General features: G+C 36.3%; 1 protein-coding gene across 1 annotated transcript in view; it reads left to right on the forward strand.

The window, feature by feature from the left end:
- The window catches only part of COL11A1 (collagen type XI alpha 1 chain), a gene marked incomplete at its 5' end in the record, with an annotated part of 131,970 nt that overhangs the window by 82,829 nt on the left and 31,887 nt on the right, over window positions 1–17,254 (forward strand). Inside the window, 7 exons of the mRNA XM_029086685.1 lie at window positions 1–70; window positions 359–412; window positions 9,428–9,535; window positions 10,021–10,128; window positions 11,049–11,102; window positions 15,137–15,190; window positions 15,887–15,994. The exon at window positions 1–70 is cut by the window's left edge and continues 19 nt beyond it. Coding sequence (XP_028942518.1) covers window positions 1–70; window positions 359–412; window positions 9,428–9,535; window positions 10,021–10,128; window positions 11,049–11,102; window positions 15,137–15,190; window positions 15,887–15,994 — 556 coding nt within the window. The remainder of the gene's footprint in view (window positions 71–358; window positions 413–9,427; window positions 9,536–10,020; window positions 10,129–11,048; window positions 11,103–15,136; window positions 15,191–15,886; window positions 15,995–17,254) is intronic.

The following is a 17,254-nucleotide window of genomic DNA, read 5'->3' on the forward strand; positions in this document are numbered from 1 at the left end:
CATTCCTGGGAAAGATGGACCAGCAGGACTTCGTGGTTTCCCTGGAGAGAGAGGCCTTCCCGGTGCTCAGGTATGATATCAGCACTAAAACAATTTATATGATGTTTCTAAATACAAGAAACAATAGATTAACTCTTTTATTTCATGGAACCTTCTACTGTACTTAAAAATTAATGCAATAGGAGAACAGAAATCAAGCATTCAGCATTGTTAAATATCATTGGCTGTATAAGCAAGAAGGAACTTATTCAGTTTTTTTGTCTTTGGATTTTTACATTCCTCCTATTACATGTGTCAAAAATAACTTTTGAACTTTCCAGTCTAAGAGATAAGCTTTTTTTTTTTTCCCATTTTTTAGGGTCCAGCTGGTCTGAAAGGAGGGGAAGGCCCACAAGGCCCACCTGGCCCGATTGTAAGTAAACATAGTAATTTTATGGAAATATAAACAGTATTACATAGTAACCTTTCTTTTTTCTTTACATAATGTGATGTTTTCATCAATGCAGTCTGTAAAACAGCAGATATATGTATGTCATTCAAAGTGATCAATAATTATTTTCTACTAATTATCCACACTAATCCACACATTCAAGGAATGTGAAGATTGTGAGCATCTGAAGCCTTCTGCTATCAGTAGGTATGAGAGTTACTTGTTGCTCAATATGTGCCACTTACACAAGTTATTGTGGAGATGAAAGAGGTTTTTCATAGCAGAAAATTTATGGGTAATGGCTAGTAGACTCATGCTGGTGTGGTGGATTCTCCTTGGCTGCATGCAAGGTGTCTACCAAGCTGTGCTCTGTAACTCCCCCTCCTCAACTGGACAGGGGAGAGAAAACATGACTAAAGGCTCATGGCTCGAGATAAGGATAGGGAGATCACTTGTCAACTACCATCACAGGCAAAACAGACTTGAATTGGGGAAATTAATTTAATTTATACGTATTAAATCAGAGCAGGATAGTGAAAAATAAAAAACAAATTTTAAAACACTTTCCTCTCATATGTCCCTTCTTCTCGGGCTCAACTTCACTCCCAAATTCTCTACTTCCTCCCCCCCAAGTGTCACAGAGGGACAGGGAATGGGGTTTCATAGAATGATAGAATCAAAGAAAGTATTGGGTTGGAAGGGACCCTCACAGGTCATCTAGTCCAACCGCCCCTGCAGTGAGTAGGGACATCTTCACCAGAGCAGGTTGCTCAGGGCCCCATCAAGCCTGACCTTGAATATCTCCAGGGACGGGGCCTCCACTACCTCTCTGGGCAGCCTGTTCCAATGATCCACCACCCTCATATTGAAAAACTTTTTCCTAATATCCAACCTAAATCCACCCTTTTCTAGTTTAAAACCATTACTCCTTGTCCTGTTGCTACCTGCCCTTGTGAATAGTTCTTCCCCAGCTTTCTTATTAGGCACCTTTCATGTACTGGAAGGCCGCTATAAGGTCCCCCCAGAGCTTTCTCTTCTCCAGGCTGAACAACCCCAACTCTCTCAGCCTGTCTTCATAGGAGAGGTACTCCAGCTCTTTGATAATTTTTGTGGCCTCCTCTGGACACGCTCCAACAGGTACATGTCCTTCTTGGGTTGAGGTCTTCAAAACTGGACACAGTATTCCAGGTGAGGTCTCACCAGAGCAGAGTTTGTGGTCAGTTCATCACATGTTGTCTCTGCTGCTCCTTTCTCCTCACAGCATAGGTTTTTCCCACAGAAGACTGTCCTCCACAAACTTTTCCAACATGGGTCCTTCCCACAGACTGCAGTTCTTCATGAACTGCTCCAGCATAGGTCCTTTCCATGGTGTGCAATCCTTCAGGAATGCACTGCTGCAGCATGAATCCCCCCATGGGTCCACATGCCTGCCAGGAGTCTGCTCCAGCAGAGGGTCTCCATGGGGTCACAGCCTCCCTCAGGCACACCCACCTGCTCCAGCGTGAGTTCCTCCACACCCTGCAGGTGGATATCTGCTCCACTGTGTTTATCTCCATGGGCTGCAGGGGAACAGTCTGCCACACCATGGCCTTCACCACAGACTGTAGACGAATCTCTGCTCCAATGCCTGAAGCACCTCCTCCCCCTCCTTCTTCACTGGCCTTGGTATATGCAGAGTTTTTTTCTCTCACATATTCTCACTGCTCCCTTCCGACTGCTGTTGTGCAGCTGTTTCCCCCCCCTCAAATATACCACAGAGCCCCTCCCGCCATCACCGATGGGTTCAGCCTTGGCCAGCAGCAGCTCCATCTTGGAGCTGGCTGGCACTGGCTCTATCTGGCATCTTCTCACAGAAGCCACCCCTGCAGAGCTCCCGCTACCAAAACGTTGCTATGCAAACTCAGTACAGCTGTGTTGCCTTTGTACAACTGCAGTTCACTCATATAGTTGACTCACATAATGTTTAAAATACTGCTCGTGTTCTGCACAGCCTACGCTACCTTTTAAATATGTGGCATCATTACTTTTGTGCCTTTATTACTGTATCTAATATTTTGAACCCTATACTAGCCTATGTGTAAGTTTTGATTCCTTTCAACTCATTGTGAAACAGATTATTTTTGTTTAGATTGGGATAGCAGAAGGTTTCATATAAAACTGATTAATATTCTACTCATCTTCAGTAATTTCTCTCTAGTTGGGAAATGTCACATAGCCTATTTCTCTCCATCACTACTTTACAATTTTTTATTTAGCTGCTATCTTAAAAAAAAAAAAAGTTTTAATACATTCTTCTCAGAATCTATTGAGATTTTTCACTCAGAATTTGAAGACCTCAACATACTTAAAGAAGGGAAAACATCTTAATCCTGTTTTGAAGTGCTTTGAAATTGGTACAGAGAATGATCTAGCAGCAGAATGATCTATACCATTATTTTTGTCACAGTATCTACATTGAAAAAAATATTTTTCAATGAAAGTTTAGAGTTTGTAGGAAAAGGGAAAAATTGCAGAGCAAGCTTAAGGACTTTGAGAAAGTATGATGAGCATTGTAAAAAAAGAATCTTATTTTGGAAAACAGTAACATACAACTTGAAATCTCCTACTGAAATCCATGGGAAAATAGATAATTCAAGAATATAGGAATGACTTATTAACAATACCATTTTATGAATACATAAAGATATTATACATTATACAATTACTTAAGAATTTTAGAAGGTAAGATGACCAAAAACCATCCATTGCTTTGAAGACTTTATCTTTACTGCACTTCTTGTGTGGACCACGCCTATAGACAGGATCAGTGAAACTGTGACAAATTATGCTTGCTTGGCTAATAACAGCTATGTAAAATCATGTCATGCAGTCATATTCCTTCTCAACATTTTGAGCTCAACATAGGCATAAAAATGTATCTGCCAACTTTTGGTGTTGCTGTAGTTAGGGGTTTTTTTATGATTATGATAGACAGAAGAGCAGTGATATGTACTCGTACCTCAAAACTAGCAGATTATTTTCCCTTGAGTAGTGTGACTAGGCTTTTTCTAGGTGGCCCTGTCCTCAACAATTGTTTACATTTATATTTTTGTTTCATGTTTGGACTTCTACTCTTTATACTTCTGCTGCCTCTTTCACTTCAGTTTCTGGTAGTTATCCACTGAAAGGTATTTGAAGTAGGATATGCTTAAAGTTACCTATTCTCTGTTGTCATTTTTTATGCAAGTTCTACAAGTACGCACTAGTATTCCAAACATGGTGCAGTTATTCCCAAAAGTGAATTGTGTAGATTTTGATAGTCATCTTGTCAACTGAGTGCTTTCATTCAGTGCAACTGAAGTAAAAGAAATAAATAAATTCAGCACAGCTATTCCTGCTAGACAAAAACATAATGGAGGAGATGAAATTGTATATATTTCAACAATAAAGTTCTCTTATGTCCCTGCAATTCATATTAAGATTAGAATGCATTAAACAGGGAGGAAAAAAAACCCACTACATGTAATATAAAGGTTATTGCTTTTGAATTATTTCTACATTATTTGAAAAAAACCTGCTGTAGCACACTTTTAAGCTTTACTTCTTGATTTCTTAATACTTGGTACTTGAATTCTTAAAATTAATTAATGAATTTTAATGCCTTTAAGCTTCTAGTCTTTAAATCAAGAACTTCCATTTGTGATTTACAATTTTTAACACCGTGCAGTATGTATACATTCCCAAAACACACCAAAACAAGGTAGCTGGGAATGGAATGGAATGGAATGGAATGGAATGGAATGGAATGGAATGGAATGGAATGGAAGCTAGCAGGGAGAGTCAAAAGGGATACCATCTCACCCCATCTGGAGAAACTGAGCTGTTAGAAGAAAAGATGAATCAAAATCAAAAAAACATAGACTAGAATAGTCTCTTCAATCTAAAGGTCATGTCTTCATTTTTTGTTAAAGGAGGCCGGAAGGCTGGACTAACCTCTCAAGCAGATAGTTAGTTCAGGTGCAATGAACCCAAACTCTTCTGAGCATGCACAAAACAGACAGCACAAACATACCTGACATTTAACACACCCCACTTTCCCAGAGAGGATGCCCACACAATAGTTGTGCCACTACTATAATAATTTCTCATAAATATGCATCATGTAATGTTGTGAGGCAAAAACACATATCTTGATTAGTGATGGTTGTCCATATTCTGAAATACATGTGTTTGAATTAGATTCAGATGATCCATGTTTTTGTAATTCTTATAGTGTGTATACATTAGTGTTTTAGTTCAAAATATCTGAGCCTTTTTGAGGTGAATGTCTCAATCATCCCCATTTACCATCCTTTGTATCAAATCATGGAGCTTTCTTGGAGCTTATGAATGGTATTTCTTTCATGTGAAACTAAATTGGAAGAGAAATTCCAGGAGCACTTCTAATACACGCCTGCTAATGGGAGTTCCATGCTAGACTAGAATTATCATGAAGTATAGTCCAGAAATACACAGGGTATGTGTATCAGGAGCGCATACCAACTGCTTCTTCACTTTATAAATCCATTCCTGTTAAGGCTACACTTCCTGCTAAGGTAAACATAGTCATAGAAAGAATTAGGAAGCTCAGACTTTTTTGCATATTGGTTTTCTGAACTTTGAGAAAGAGATGTAGCGGTAACAGGAATTGTGAGCAGAGGAAAGAGAGTTCGAAGGGTAAATTTTTTTTTTTTAATATTCTTTGAGTTCACTGTAGTGCAAGCAAGCCACTTGAGGCACAAACAGCACCAAGCTGACCTGAGAATACTCCAGAAGCCCTCAGTGGGATGATTTATTTTTTTTTTAATTTCACCTTTAATTATTAACTTGTTATCTTGAAAGTGTTTTCCAGTGAAAAAAGATGCGTAGGTGCCCTTAATACTGGTTTCTGCGTATTTGCACAGACCACAATTAAACCACAATAGCTTGCTTTTTTTCATAGTAGCTCATAGCAGACCATGAGCATCAAACAATCCTAAAATATTTTCCCATCTATTTTTAGCCAACACAGAAGTGTAATCATAATGGAGTCTTCATTTGCCATTTATAATAGGAAGATAATTCATGCCACTGGGTTATTTTCCTCCAATTCCTTGCCAATACCAATTGCTTGTAACTAGCATATATAGTCAATTATAAGCTTTATTTGGCAAGTGCATACATCTGCAAGCATACCAAACAAATGACTGCTCCAAATACTGTGCATGACAATTTCTGTGCTTAGAGGGATTTGGACAAAAGAAAGAGATGCATGAATACACTCCAGAACAAGTTTTTTTTCTAGGGTTTTTTGTTGCGAGTTTTTTGTTTGTTTTGGGTTTGGTTTTGTTTTTTAACAGTTCTCTTTTATCTGCTATCTTTGTCTCCTGTTTGTTTTCTTCCCTTCTCATACTACTGTGTGGTGTGCTGAATGCTGATGAGAGAAAGCTCTTTGGAATGTCACTCAGTCATTTTTCATTAGCTCATTTAGGAATAGGATGCCCAAATTGGACTCAGAATAAGACAGCTGTAGGCTACCCAATTATCAGTACTGAGCTATCTAGAGCTATCTTTCTCTACCTGATAACATTTTTCAGTGATGACGATCCTTTGTTGAGAATTTTGTTAACCATCAGCAAAAAGTATTGCTACTACTATGTAATGTATACCATAGTTATAATTGCATATCTCTTCACAGAGAGATAAAAACAAGGTTACTAATGAGTTTATAGTCTGTATAAGAGAAATACAAGACAAAGCATGATGCTTCCATTCTGTAAAAAAGTTTTTTAAAACCCCTACAAATTAATAAAAAGATTCCAGGATGTGAGTACCACTACAAGACCACAGGTTAACAAGGAGTTTAATAATATAGGGGGATTGTTTCATAGTGGGATAGAGTGACAAAAAAAAAAAAAAAGAAAATAAACATAGAAAGAGAGAACAGACTTGAGAAGCTGCCTAAAATGCTTTTCTGAGTTGTGACCATAATTTAATGTGTTCTGCTTTGATCAGGGGCCATTCTCACAGAGAAATGAGAGGATCCTTGAAAACAGAATGTGTACTTCCTGTTCATAACTCATGTGAAATTTAAGTATAACAAAGAAAAATGATGCAAAGATAAACGTGAAAAGTTGTCTGAGTAAAAAGAGCTACTAGAAATTACAGCCACTCTTAGTGTCTGCTGTCTGATCTAAGAAAAATCTATGAGTTATTTGGATTTTTTTTCCTCTCTATTCTTGCACCCTACTGATGAGATGACCTGAAATTGTTCAGCTTATGAGAGCTGACAAGATCAGAGACCATGGTAATATGGCTGCAGGGTAGTGAATTTTTCTTGTTGAATTCACTGAAATCTTAGGAAGTAGAATAACAGAAATAGGACTGAAACTTAGCCTTCCACACAGACTGAAAAAAACCAAACAAAAAACAAACCCAAACCAACCAAACAAACCCCCCCACACACCTGGAAGGCTAAAGTCATCTATGATCCCTGCACACTTTTTTAAAAAAACTCATGCAAAATTAGATCTTACTGAGATAATTTTCAAAACTACTTGGAGCAACCGTTCAGCATTCTCTTCTGCCACAGTTATCTTGAGGAAAAAGCACCTTATTATGGATTTAGTCCCAGTTATGCTAACAGGGTCAGTCCAGGAAAAGTATGCCCCAAATAAAAGCAAAAAATTGTGCCCTCATAGGTGAAAGCATCTTAAATTTCCAGTATTCCAAGAGTCAGCAAATTCAGTCTTGCTTAAACACAGAAAAAACCTGGCTATTCAGTGCCTCGGGCTATAACACCTATAACTTATCTATTCCATAATGTATCACCCCACTTCCAGTATATCACTTGGAAAAGTGAAATTATCAATAACTTTAAAGCATTACAAGCTATCCTGTGGATGTCAAGCTGAAAAGCTGGGGAAATATTACTAACAGCAAACAAACCTTTAACAGTGCTCTATTGATGCAAAATTTGTAAATTATTCAAAAGACAGAAAACAAATATGCTGTAAAAGTGTGAAAATACACAAATTTAGAAGGAGAGGACAGGTCTCTTTGTTTCTCAGTTTCCACTGAGTCCACAAAATTCAAGGTTAACTGTGTTGCTTTTAGTGAAATAGTTTTTACGATTAGACTTGTAAGCAAAAGACTAGCTCATATGTAGAATATAATGGAACAGAATACTCCGTTGTCTTTGTTCCCATGCTGCCTTATCTACAGGACACAGGAAGGATGTACAACATCTGGAATCCTCAGGAAATATAAGAACTGGCAAGGCTGTATTTCCTGTCAAGAGTTCTCAGCCACTGATGGTGCAAAAAAGCACAAGGAAGCTCCACCATTCTCCATGCTCTGCCTGTAGCCAAGACAGCATCATGCTTCTGTCTCCCTGCACATGCTGATTCTTGTGGAGAGACAGGAAGCAGCAGGTTAGATGGCAGTTAACCTCTGTATCAAGACACAGGATGTTTTTCCCCTGTGCTATCATGAATCCATTTCACAAATACAGAAGAATACTTGGTCAGAATCTGCCTGTGTGATCAAGGAGATATTAGGAATTTGAGTGTAAATGTCTTGTCATTTCTTGCTGCAAGCTGCCTCCAAACAGGTGTCCATTTCTTTGCTTATGAGTTACAGAGAACTACAGTTACAGATCACTGTTTGGAAATTAACCCAGTTTGCGAAAAGGATTTAAAATCAGTGCTCCACATTGTGGCTTTTGATTAAATGATAAACAAATATGGGTAGACCAAAATTTAACGTTTTGATTCTGAAATTCCATTTATTTGAGTAGAAGTTCTAATCTTTACTGTTATCTGTTCCCTTGTATCCTTTTAGGAAGGCTTTTTAGTACCAGAGCATCTTGTTTCCTTTCCTTTTTCCCCTTCAGCACTACTTAAAAGTATATGCCATCTGTATTCTTAGAAAGTGCAATAAATAAGACAGGGAAAAATTAGTCCATCCTAGGCACCTTTTTGTTTTTAGAGCACTGCAGCTCTTTATATACCTAGTCATTCTCTCCATTTTGTCTAGTTAGCTCAGTCCAGCAGAAACCATAACAGCACAATTCAAATTATGAAAGGTTATGGAGCTTGGCAATACGGCAGATTGACATATTTAAAAGACAGGTTGGCTTTTTATGGAACAGCCATAAGCCCTACACTGCTTCAAAAGAAAGAATTGACAGGGAAGAGAAACTAAATTTTCACTAATGGATGCTTTGGTAGTTTCAGATAGAAAGAAATCTTATTTAGACAATTAAAGGAATTCAGTAATTACAGTGATATGACTCATTTAGAAGTGAAGCTTATTGATATTAGAGTAAAAATTATTCTTCTCTGCTATTGTTCTCTGTAAAAATATATTCTAGAATACACAATTCCAGTGTTTTTTCCACATACAGCACCTTTTTCCCTTTAATTTGCAATATTAGATTTTTAATTTTTTCTGTGCTTATCTAAAGATACCTGTACATCCAAGCCTCCTCTGTATGACACATCAAATTAGTCTTTATACGTCAATAGATTTTTACACAGGTGAATTAAAATGCAGAAACTTAGTGATCAGCAAAGCAATGAACAGCACAAAACTTGACCAAAAATTTGGGTTGTGGTGTGCGTTAGTTCCGTATTTTAATATGTGAATATTCTTTCATCAAAGTGTATGTTAATGTATTTTGGAAACACAGAAGGAAAAATGTTCTTGAAAACAGGCTGAAGCATACTCCTTTTAAGATGAACAAATACAGGAAGGGGTATTTATGAAAAAAGAAAAAAAAAGGTCAAATTAGTATTGAATATGAACTATTGAGTGTGAAATTCAGGTTCATTCTTTCAGCCTTTTTCTTTACTTGTACACATGCTGAATGTGTACCCTTCTACCAGATGGAATCTCACTGAATAACAAGTATCTTCTTTGTTGACCTGGGTCAGGAAAACCACCAACAGTTATCAGGGCTATATCAGAATTCTTTTATAATTTTTTATTTCTTTCCAGGGTTCACCAGGGGAACGTGGAGCAGCAGGCACTGCTGGCCCAATTGGTCTACCAGGTCGTCCTGGACCTCAGGGTCCTCCAGGCCCCGCAGGGGAGAAGGGTGCTCCCGTAAGTAATCACAGTCACATAAACTATCACAGCACAGAATTTTCATTTCAGAATGTTACTTTTTCCCACTCTAGTATTTGCCTATTAAACGTATCCTCAGAATACTTGACCTACTGCTTTTATATTTGCAATTAAGTAAATAGTAAAACATTTATTGTCATACCCTCTAACACCCAAGATGAGTTAAACACTTTATTATCACAGCAGGAGTCAATATAATTTTTAAAAAATTGTCATATCTGTCTTTCATTAAAACTTTATACCCAGCCACTGTGCATTACAGTACAAGTGTATTTGTCATCAGCTTCCATTATTACTTTAGTATAATTTTCTGATACATTCTCTTCCCTTTATAGTTTCCTTTCTGTTGTTGGGGCTTTTGTTTGTTTGTTTGTTTTAATTTTCTATTGGTAATTTGACTCTCTGCTGAAATCTTCATTAGCCTCCTGTGATAATATGGATCACTTCCTTTTCTTCAAAACCAGGGTGAAAAAGGTCCTCAAGGTCCAGCTGGACGTGATGGAGTACAGGGTCCTGTAGGACTTCCTGGTCCTGCTGGTCCTAGTGGTTCTCCTGGAGAAGATGGTGACAAGGTGAATCATTATAATTTGTATCAGTGTATCTGTGAGAAGGTCTGTCAGTACAGTTCTCTGGTTATAGCTTTCCTGACAATAAATATGCTGACAAAAAAACTCTTAACCCTGCCTCCCTCAAACTCCTTCCACCCACTGCAGAAAAACTAAAAAAACCTTTCTATAATCAGATATCTGAGGGATAGATGTCATGAGACATTGGGATTTGTGTTCAAAAACTAGTAAACTAACATTTATCCTGGAAAAGAAACAAGGATGAAAGTGTGGCAAAATAAATCAAGGCAGATGATGTCAAAATAGATTTTTGCCTATTTTAGAAACTTAGTTTGCTGAATGAGTAAGATAAAATGTTCTCAGTAATGTATAGTGATCTGGAACCAACTGTTGATAGGTTGAGGGTATCAAAATAATATGTTTGCAGCAGAGATATTCTGGAGAGTATTTTTTGTGATTTAATTTAATTGTCTTTTATTATTTTATAAAGAAAACTTTTTTTTCTAACATGATTTCCTGGTTATTTGAATAATTTTGAAGTTTTGAAATACTGTACAATACAGTGAGAAGCAGTTTTCAGTCACATACAGTTAGATGAGTCTCTAAATCAAGGTGCTTTCATTGTAAGTTCATATTGAAGGTGACATGAGGAACACCATTTCCTTTATTTAGAGCTCAGCTGCACTATACTTCAAAGCTAGCTCTTGTTGCCCTTTGCAGCATAGCAATCAATATCTGGATTAATATGACATACTATTGATCAATGCAGAATTGCCCTCTTAAGGCCTTCACACTTGATGCAGCAGCATAAAACGCAGAATAATCATATCAAAGGGAACAGTTAAAGATACTGTGATACTGACTTCAGCTAAGTGTGAAGGAGACCATTTTAAACAAGAAATTTAACTTTTAACTTTCAATTACAGGGTGAAATTGGTGAACCGGGTCAGAAAGGTAGTAAAGGTGACAAGGGAGAAAACGTGAGTAGCAAAATCCTTTGTCCATTATATTCTTCATAAATGAAAAGTATTCATGCGTGGAGTATGCAGGTAGCCTTGCTGCACCAATGAAAAAAGACACAGTTCAAAAATGTTTCTTTAAAATAATGTTGAGTTTTAACACAACACTAGAGGTTTGTACTTATAGACCCATGCATATATTTAGTATTTCTCATATTTCTTGAACTTACAGAATCATTAAAAAAAAGATTTACATTCCTAAGCACCCTTCCTATATAATTTTAATTCATCCATTTTACATTTGAACTGGGAGACACCAAGAATATACATACATTCTCTTATTGGGTTTAAATTAACTTCAGTGACTGGATTGTGTGAACATACCTAGAAGCTTTAGCTTCTTAGCAATAATGATAAAGAATATGAAGACTCAGTAGCGAAATCTACTAATATAGTTTTAAAATTTTTAAAGAATACCTAATTCTTAGAGAGGACACTTAACTGATTGAAACATTTCAGAACCTGAAAGCCTCATGAAACAGCTTATATGAGTTTTCAATTATCACTAGGCCTATTAGTGAATTTAGGACTAATCAGGCTTCTACTGGTTTAATTTGAAATGTTTTTGTCTTCAAATTATTTCTAAAGTTCAAGCACTTCCTCTTTAGGTTCAGGACAGAAATATAAAAAAATTCAGAAAACATTTATTTTCACTTCTGTTCAATTTCAAGATAAACTGGCATTTTATTTGAATAATTTTCCTTAAGAAAAACTGGAGACGTATTTGCAGAAAGATTTTTTATTATTATATTTCATCAATATTAACAGTTAGCAAAGTTCAGAACTCAACATAGGATATTCATAACTAAGCATATGTACTATCTTGAAAACACTGTGTACTTAGTAACAAATAATAGAGCATCATAAAGCTAGATTTCTTCTAAAAATTGCACGAAATTCATGCCTTACACATAATCAGATGATGTTTTATAGGAGGATATATACAAATTCAAGTAAATCACAGTTTTATGGTAATTTCATAGAAAAAATGTGGAAACAAAATGCACAAAAAAATTATGATGTTTTCTTTTTTTTGTTTGTTTTAAAGGATAAGCTTGTCCTTTTTGATTATTTGTGTGAGAAAGATTTCTTCTGTTTCCACTGCAGAAAACACTTTTTACAAACCTATTATAATAGATCAAATCACAAGTGCTATATTAAACTATTTGTAATATGCTGTTAACACAAGGACTGTAATATTACACAAAGAGCACTTTTATTATAGAAACCCTGTTTTCCAAGAAACATATATGTAACCAAGTTGTAAACAAATTCTACTTCACACTAAAATTACTCTTGCATAATCTGAGCTGAATCCTTTGGTTAACTTGGCAAAATTAATTTATCAAATTAAAACATTTTTAGAAGTCAGTTTTAAAACTATGAACTTGTTCTCAGTTAACTGAAAATCAATCTTAATGTATTTGCTGTAGTAGTTGTAAACCAGTTGTGGGATATATAGAGATACATGCAGCTCCTCTTTGTCCACCTAAAGATGTTCATTACAGTACATGCCCTGTGTACAGATCAAAATTGAGTGTTTAAGAGAAAGAGCAGAGGAAGCATATGAAGCAGGTCATGGTCTAGTTCCACTGCAGGCTTTGCATTTGATCACATGCATATCCTTCCGTTTTCCCCTTTGACGTGTCTCTTCATTAGAGATGCTTCTGCATCAGAGAAATTCAGGAAAAACACATGCTGCACTTTCTATTTTAGTCCATTTTAGCATAGCTAGTTATGCTGAGCGTTAGACTGTGACCACAGTTCCCATAGTGAGTATTTCAACATGTTCCAGCAGACCTGCTTCACAAATAAAGTGCTTTCAGCATGATCATTTGAGAATGTATCCTGTACTCTCAGTCTCAAGGTTTAAAGCTTTTGGGAATGTAATACTTTTTCCTTGAAATACAGGATTCAGTGTTCAGGCCTGATTAGCTGAAGTGAATGTTACTCCATTTCAAGTCATGTATTGAATTGTATTTGTGCTCAGTTGCAGTCATTTAACCCTGACAATTTCAGAATGCGTTTATTTCAAAGCTGCTTTCCTTTCAACATGCTGACAGATGTATATTGGGGCAGAGAGGAAAGGCCTTGTTGGTCACCTCTGAAAGATTCTGAAGAGGAAGTAAGTACCTAGTTCTGAAATCACAGGACATAAAGAATAGACAGTCACAATACTTGAACATCCACAAAAGCCTTGGTGGGCTTTTGTGGTAGAGCCTAATCACAGCAAGGACCCTGAGCAAAGAATTGATCCCTCTCTCCTGTTTAAGAAGAGCTGGAAAAGTCTTCAATTCCCAGTTGAAGCTAAAAAGGATTTATGTTTAGGGGCTTAACTATACTGTACCTAACAAAAAATACTATATTGCCATATTCTAGCTACGGACAGCACAATTTTTTTACTGATGTACATCCTCCTTCAAAACTCCACTGCTCTAAAAGCTCCACTGCTACCACAGATGCCTTCATTGACTGAAGATTCTCTCCTGATGATTCTGATCAGTCTCTCTCCATTTGTCCTCCAGAGCAATGGAAAAAAGAGTCTGGCCATGTGTTCAAATAACTTCTCATTAATCAATTGCAGAGTACCTTCCAACAATATTTTCTATCAAAATGAGTATTTAAATGAGATTAAAAATGTGTAGATCTTATTCTGGGCCCTATAAAATGAAGGAGCAGGTAGAAGCATCCTGCAGAGTGTCTGCAGAGTGTAGAAGCAATTCATTCCAATATGACTTTTTTAAATTCACGTATGCTAATTCCCTTTCTCATAGTAACCATCCCAGTCAACAGGAGCCTTCCTAGGCGTCCTTTCATTTAGATATGTCACCATCGAGGCTAAAAAGCTGCTAAAAAGCTATTGCCTTCAGGTAGGATGAAAATAAAATTATAAAAGAGAAGAAATACATAGCTTGACACTTCAAACTCCCGAGAAAATACGATACTCTAAAATATACATAGAACACAAAGAAAGAGACTAAAAGACTTAAGTAGTACCTTTTCCTAATCTCCCTATAAAGGGCAGAATAATCTAATTTTAGCACTAGCAAGGTCTTTAAACCCAAGCATTATTCCGCACTAAATTTGAATTCCCAGCCTAGAAACAGCAGACAACTTCTTTGTCATCTGAAATAGCAGACTACAATTCAGCCACTGCCAGGTATAAGGTTTTATGCTTTCTTAGTTTCACTCTTTATCAATCTAATCTCTCTGGCTGGTGCAAAAAACAGATTCAACCTAGCACATAATTTTAACCCCATTATAAACTAGTATCTTGCATTCCCATACTCTCAGTGTTAGATGTCTTCATTACATTGTATCAGCATAACTGACTTCGAAATTATGCACAATATAACACAGAAAGTTATTATTCTGTAAGGAGGCTGAAAAAATTAAGAAGTTCCTCTCAGAGACATATTTTTTGCCATTCTGTTGAAAAGAGACTTAATATCAAAGAGAATGTGACTCCTAGTGCTCAACAAGAACTTGGACCTTTTCATGTCTCCTGAAAGTCAAAATAAGTTTTGTGTTGTAGCAAAAACCACTTGCAATTTCATAAAAACCAATCCAAATAATAAGCATTCCATTTAAAGATAGATTGTTAGATGATGCTTCAAAAGTTGACTTTTTCTGCACAAATCTATTGAAAGGTCTGATATTTTTAAATGGAAAAAAAAAGTATTATTTCATTTTTATTCATGTTTGCATGGGAATATATTTTAAATATTCTAAAACATTACAAGAGTGCTTTCCATAAATGCCAGTATTAAGTCTATTATAGATGTGCCAATCTGAGTCTTTGGGAGATAAACAAATAATGACTGTTTGTACTGAATGGAAAAGATGTATGAGTAATACTACATTCTCTATGGAGAAATGGAGAAATGCTTAATAGACCTTGATCGTGCAAATAGGGTTGTCTCTATATTTGTTTTTAATCTCATTGCAGATGCCATAATCACTAACTCTTCCTTTTGGATGTTTGTTTGTTGCAGGGTCCTCCAGGTCCACCAGGTCTTCAGGGTCCTGTTGGTGCTCCTGGTATAGCTGTAAGTAGCTTATTCAGAGTGAACCCCCAGTCTTGACATAACTCATCTGATACTTAGAAGTTCTTTGAACCGCATGCTTCTTACTCAGCAATATGTTTCAAATCACTATTAACAGTTCTATCATTGTCCTCTTGCATGCAGCTGTTTATTGTAAACAAGCCTGCATACGTGTTATTTTATTTCAGATTTACAGCAGGGTAATAATTTGAAGGAATGAAATAGTGTAAATAACGAATGAGGCCCATCCTTGCAGTAAATTTCTTTGATGGTTTGTATGACAGTCAGTGGTAAAATCATTTTGGGATCAGATGCATTTAAAAGAGAGTATCTCTTTTTAAAATCCACCTCATACCAGGTGAATTGATTTTGATTTTTATTTAGAAGGCTTTGAATTCTTCTACCATGAAGATTAGTAGAAATATATATTCCTTATATTTACTAGCATGTAGCTAGAATCTTAATGCAAGATGTGAAAGAGAAGAGGTATTCAGGGAAAATTTTTGTGAGATAAGCAGTCTTATTTGACCTACATTAAATCAGCACATATGCTGGTATTCTATTTGTATAGCAGATTCAATCAAGGTGGTGTATATGCATTTGTAAAGACATTAGGAGTGATTCTGAGCCCTTTTGTAGTTGTTTTCTAGTGAATTCAGTGGAGCTTCTTCTGTTATATTTTTTGCTGTTTCCAAACAGGGAGGTGATGGGGAGCCAGGCCCAAGAGGACAGCAAGGGATGTTTGGACAAAAAGGTGATGAAGGTCCTCGAGGCTTCCCTGGCCCTCCAGGCCCTATTGGCTTACAGGTAAAGTCCTTTGTTATTTTACCCTCCACCTGTAAGAACCTTGATTTCTGTGTCAGAAACTGAATGAGTATTGCCTTCTATTAAAGAAATGACAGCATCAGTTAATAAGAACTGAAAGGTCCCATATTCACAGAGTTCATTGTTTGAATGTGAGATTGTTAAGGTGTTCTGAAATTGAACTCCTGGCTACCATAGGATTTAGAATTTCATTCAGTAACTCATTCATTTATAAAGCCCAACAACTTATATTTCAACAAAAGCACTTATTTTTAATGGAGATTCACATTTTTAAATGAAAGGCTGAACCTGGAAGAGTATTTAAGTTGGCCTAGTCATTTACTGTAATTTCACTATAAGTTTTGGCAACATAGTGTGTTTCTCAGTGATACCATCACAGACACTACTTGTGTTCTGAAAGATCAGCAGAACACCATGATGCTTATACACTGCAGCCATCATTGGCAGGTTCTTATAGTTACATGTCTTCCTCTTAAAATTGTTATTTTATGAGTCAAAAACCACAAAACAAGTGTACAGTAAAATGTAGGCTTCTCACTGCTAATTGACTATCTAATAGTAAATTTATGACAATTTTACTTAAATTTTGAAATACTAAATGACAAACACCTCTATTATTTCTTGCCAAAAGGAACTTAAAGGACTCACAAAATGCCACGTCCAATAATGCATGAAATACTGATTCAGTTAAATCACTTGGAGTTTTTTCTATGTTGAAATATGAGTCCACCAAATGGTTTTAGAAAGTCATTTCAAAGACAGAAATATCAAGTAATTATTTAATTGCCTTTGAAGTTTCATAAATATCTCCTCTTCAAGCAGTTGAATGAGCTGTTCAGGTTTATTATGACCATGAATCATAATGGATAAGGCATTCAGCTGTTTAAGCTAAACATCTTTTTATGTTCACGGGGCAGAACATAGTGGACGGTTGGCAACTGGAAGATAGTTTATTTGAGGTGGGATTCATCTTTCTAAAGACTAGAGCCCAAGTCTGGGCTTCTGCTCTAATCACTCTTCAGCACAATTAGGTACAAAATTATTATTTAAAACTCCTCACAGAAGGAAAAAAGTTAAAGTCAATTCAAGTTTCATTTGTTGAACTATTAAAAGGTTATAAAAAGTAAACATGAAGAAATGAAGTAATAAAACTACCTGTTATCATAACCCTGGCATTACTACTCAGCATGTACTGTAATCAATATCTGTTACTGAAGATAGTATTATCTTCTTGGGCTTCCA

Source organism: Antrostomus carolinensis, unplaced genomic scaffold (assembly GCF_000700745.2).
Source record: "Antrostomus carolinensis isolate BGI_N321 unplaced genomic scaffold, ASM70074v2 scaffold4589, whole genome shotgun sequence".
NCBI classification, from domain to species: domain Eukaryota; kingdom Metazoa; phylum Chordata; class Aves; order Caprimulgiformes; family Caprimulgidae; genus Antrostomus; species Antrostomus carolinensis.